Source organism: Electrona antarctica, assembly GCF_951216825.1.
Source record: "Electrona antarctica genome assembly, chromosome: 12".
NCBI lineage: Eukaryota > Metazoa > Chordata > Actinopteri > Myctophiformes > Myctophidae > Electrona > Electrona antarctica.
In genome coordinates this window covers 10,464,252-10,469,251 of record NC_136793.1, presented here as the reverse complement: position 1 = coordinate 10,469,251, position 5,000 = coordinate 10,464,252, and the positions used below count along the sequence as shown (strand labels likewise).

Here is a 5,000-nt window from a genome sequence, read left to right as displayed (position 1 = left end):
TCCCACTGAAATGGTTCCTGCATGTCAATGCTGTGTTAATTTGTCCTTTTGTAACCCTAACAACTGTAACCAAATGGCCCCCCCCCCCCCCCCCCCCCAACAGGTCCATTTGGAGGACAAATTAACCCAGCATTGACAGGATTTGACTCCAGCACTCCAGCATTAGAGTTCACTGTCTGTTCCTACATCGTCTTCCAATTGACTTTTATATGTCCTATCATTTCTACTTCATTGCATTATTAGGTTATTCCTACCTTGTCATCAAGTACCGTGACGGTCTTCTCTGCCAAGATGGAGTCGGACAGAGGAGACAGAACCTGAAACACAAGACAGATGGCGATCAATACAGAGCTTCATTCCTCGCTGAAGGACTGACAATCATGTTGGATCCCTGTCTGGAGTGAACTGAAGGCCCACAGTGCCTTATACCCAAAGAGGCCACTACAAAGAAAAGCCTCCATGTTATGTACAGCAGTGGTCCAAGTACATATTAAGTACATAATTGTATTACTTGCGCCAGCTGAGTGTGCAAGTAGTGCGATCGGCTGGGTGGGTGGGTATAGGTAGGTGCTTTATGTATGTATGTATGTATGTATGTATGTATGTATGTATGTATGTATGTATGTATGTCGGTGTCCTCCAACAGCCAATAAGGGACCACCATTCTTGGTGACGTAACTAAGGTACGTTTCAAGGTATAGTATAAGATCAATAACTGGTCTAAATTATTTAGAATAGTAGAGAGCTCTAGGACTCAGAGCAGCAATCGTACCCAGACAGACAGCAGAGATCTCTAGGACTCAGAGCAGCGTAGTCGTACCCAGACAGAGTTTATTTTGTTTACTTTACCATATCTTAAGTCCTTATACTACTCCACTACATCTCAGAGGCAAATGTTGTACATTTTGCCCCTAAAATTATTAGGGGCAAAAATATACTCCAAAAATATACTCCATATATGCAGGGTTGAGCCCCAGAGCAGCTTTTAACATTGATCCGGTTGCTATATGCAACGCCTCCGTCACCACCAGCGATGGGACGTTACAACTCCTCTCCATTTACCTCGGTTCAAAGGAGGATTTTCAAAGCTCCATAACTCGGAATCTACGAGCACTGTCCTTGGTGATCGTCATCCATCCAAAGTTCATTTGTCCATTTGGCCTTTGTCCATTTTAGATTTGTTTGCATGTTGCATGTTATCAAGCTAACTGGCATTATTACCGTGGATGGATCAATACTTCTCACTTGATCAGCTGCATAGCAATATAGCCTGTCTATTTAACTCAGAGTTTTCACCTGCATCGACTTGGGCCTGTCTGCCTGCCTGCCCATCTGTCAACCCGCCTCTCTGTCTGTCTGTCTGTCTGCCTGTCTGTCTGTCTGATTGGTTCCGGGGTTCTGCACTTGGCTCCACCTGACAGACCGTAACGGTCCACGGTTTTGTCTCCGAGCTGAGGAAAGGTGCAGGTGTTGTTGAGATCGCTATACAGCCTTTCTGTCAGACCGCTGATCCGAGGCGACAGACAGTGAACGTGGAAGCTGCAGCCCTATATTGGGGGAAGCTGTTGACGATGAAAGCAGCCTTGTAGGGAATCGTACACAAACCCTTAGACTTGACATTAACAGGTCTAACTCCAACCCTTAAACCTGACATTAACGGCTAACCCCAACCCGTAAACCAAACACCAATGCCAACCCGTAATCCTGTCGCCCTGGCCCGACCTAAATGGTTTACTAATTTGAACCGTATACCTCTAAAAAATCTTTATTAGCCTTGAAATGGACCCTTTCCCTCATGGGGACCAGAACAATGTCCAGATAAGGCGCTAAGGTACTTCACGCTTTACTGTCCTTGTGGAGATTGTTGGTCCCCATGTGAGTAGTAATACATGGTGCACGCGCGCACGCACACACGCACGCACGCACGCACAAGCTTGTAAAAGATGACAGCGTGGGTTTTGTCTGGGTAAAGAGAATACTGGTTAGAGAACACCTCAGCTGTCACTTCACATCACTGATACTACTTAACACACACTAACTAGTGGCACACACACACACACACACACACACACACACACACACACACACGCACACGCACACACACACACAGCGAGCGAGCAGAAAAGGCAGAGAGTGACAGAGATGAGGAGGCCGGTGTTGTACGACTACTCCGCCCGGCGACAGGGGGGACAGGCGCGTCTGATTGGTGTACAAAGAAAAGCTCACAGCGAGCATGTTGGGGCGTCACTTTCAATCCCGCTGTCGGCGTGGTAGCAAGACCAATGAGTGACAGCTCCACGATTACTCCTCCAGATAGATGGAGAAGAAGACGTGGAGAGAGAGAGAGGGAGAGAGAGAGAGAGAGAGAGAGAGAGAGAGAGAGAGAGAGAGAGAGAGAGAGAGAGAGAGAGAGATCGCGGAGGGCAAAATTGAAATGTCAAACAATCAAACGATGGCTGTCAGCTACAGCACCTCAAAGGCAAAGCTGGGTAAATTCTCCCGACTGGGTCCCAGACAGGGCACAGCTGATGCGTGTGTGTGTGTGTGTGTGTGTGTGTGTGTGTGTGTGTGTGTGTGTGTGTGTGTGTGTGTGTGTGTGTGTGTGAGTGTGTTAACCCACATACTGTAGACCACATAACGCATACTGTACACAGCTGTTCCCTAAATCCCCATGATTATTACTCCCCCCCCACACACACACACACACACACACACACACACACACACACACACACACACACACACACACACACACACACACACACACACACACACACACACACACACACACACACACACACACACACACACACACACACACAGCGAGACTGTAACATCTTATAAACTCATAAACGACATCGTCAAATCACTGCAACTCAGCACATCTCCCAACGATGTGTCAGATTACAATTTTCAGTAGCAAACCACAGTGGTTTAGGATGGTAATTTCATTAGAATAGACTAGAATAGCATAATGTCTCTGTCGGGTGGAAACCTTGTATGTCCAAAACTGTTACTTTTCAGGATTACTTTTTTTTTTAAATGCAAAAATGTCAGATGGACAAGCTGAAAAGGTTTTGACCTTGTAGACCTGCTGCTTCAGACTGGGATAGATGTATTCTCTCAACGCAGTCAAACATTTTCTAATATAGTTAATCTAGAGCATAGAGTAGAATAGGATGGTTTATAAATCCTCTTAGCAGACCTTGTATTGAACAGTACTTGTACTTTCTGTGAACTATTCGTCAGTCAGTCAGTCAGTCAGCCAGCCAGTCAGCCAGTCAGCCAGTCAGTCAGTCAGTCAGTCAGTCAGTCAGTCGGTCGGTCGGTCAGTCGGTCAGTCAGTCAATCAACAAATCAATCAGTGTACCTGTATGGTGGTTATACCCAGGTCCCTGCCCATCAGAATGCGTCCATCTATCAGTCTGGCGATGCGAGGGTCCTCCACCTGTGTTCCAGCAAGACAAACGTCATGTATAGTAGCCCGGGTGTTTCATATGCAGTAGGCTTTTATTTATTGTTTGCATTATTAGGCTAATTAGGCTGAAGAAACTGCAAATATTAGCTCTGGCTTTTATTTGGTGGGGGGCAATTAATTGGACGGGTGTTTAATGCGCAAAATGGCGATTTGAGGCAAGGCTATTATTTGGAAATAATACAGTAGCTCGTTTTCACAAAAACGTTGTAGCCTATACTAGTATCCCAACGGGATCACGAATGCCATATGTTACATTTCTGTGTTTGCTGCAAGAAAATGCTTCCATTCACAATTCGGCGGAGCGCAACACCGAAACGATGACAGCTATAAGGATAACCCCCCCCCCCTACGTGACCTTGTATAAGCCATGTGATTGGTTAAAAAACCTTGGGTGGCCACCGACGATTAGTTGGCTACTGTCAACTAAGGATAACCCCCCCCCCCCCCCCCCCCCACGTGACCTTGTATAAGACATGTGATTGGTTAAAAAACCTTGGCTGGCCACCGACGATTAGTTGGCTACTGTCGGTTAGTCTCGGTCCATAGGGGGGTGAGACAGAAAGAGGGAGAGGGTCACATTCCTGGCACCCGGAGGAATTGAAAAGACGGCTCTGTGTGTGTGGCGTGCGTGCGTGTGTGCTAGCATACCTTCAGCTGCTCCAGTACCAGGTGTGTGATGTCAGCCTGCCAGTCAGGCCCCAGCATGTACACCATCTCTCCTCCCGCGTCGGCCGGCTCTGCGACGAAGTGAGTCAGGACTCGAACCAAGGCATACTGGTACTGCAAGGAACAACAGTGAGTCAGGACTTGAACCAACGCATGCAGAGAACCGCAGCAGAGAGACTCAGCCTCATTCATGCTCGGTGGGACGACACTGCTACACATCGCACCAATCTATTTAAAAAAGGCTAGGATTCAAATCACATTTTGGCCGAACTATTATTTCAGACCTCAACATATATTTTATCCCAAATACGTGCTATATTGTTAAATTGTTGTACACAATGTATTCTTGCAAACACATGTAGTAGAAGTGTCACCAGTCATGGTGTTGCATCATTTGTCGCGCGCGCACACACACACACACACACACACACACACACACACACACACACACACACACACACACACACACACACACACACACACACACACACACACACACACACACACACACACACACACACACACACACACACACACACACACACAAAAACACAAGCCTGTAAAAGATGACGGCGAGTGTTTATGCGGCAGCACTTAGGGCGAAGATGGCAGCTTGAGGTGCGTGCAGTCACAACAACCGTACCTGAAGGGTGCATCCTTTGCCCTTCCTCTCATCGTCATCATCATCCTCACTGTCCCTGGTGGGTCTGGATGGGGTGGGGTGGGGGGGGGGGGAGAGCGAGAGAGAGAGAGAGACACTAAGATTAAGTCCACGGATGAAGTGGTAATTGTGTTTGCACCAGTAATGTAGACCAGTATTTCCGACAGGGACAGAAACACTCTCAATATACAAACC

General features: G+C 47.2%; 1 protein-coding gene across 1 annotated transcript in view; it reads right to left on the bottom strand.

Moving 5' to 3' along the window:
• The window catches only part of LOC306934667 (transmembrane protein 132D), a 434,395-nt gene that overhangs the window by 16,803 nt on the left and 412,592 nt on the right, over nt 1–5,000 (bottom strand). The window contains exons 10-13 of the mRNA XM_079517336.1: nt 4,788–4,851; nt 4,127–4,258; nt 3,371–3,448; nt 255–317 (exon numbers count right to left, since the gene is read on the bottom strand). Coding sequence (XP_079373462.1) covers nt 255–317; nt 3,371–3,448; nt 4,127–4,258; nt 4,788–4,851 — 337 coding nt within the window. The remainder of the gene's footprint in view (nt 1–254; nt 318–3,370; nt 3,449–4,126; nt 4,259–4,787; nt 4,852–5,000) is intronic.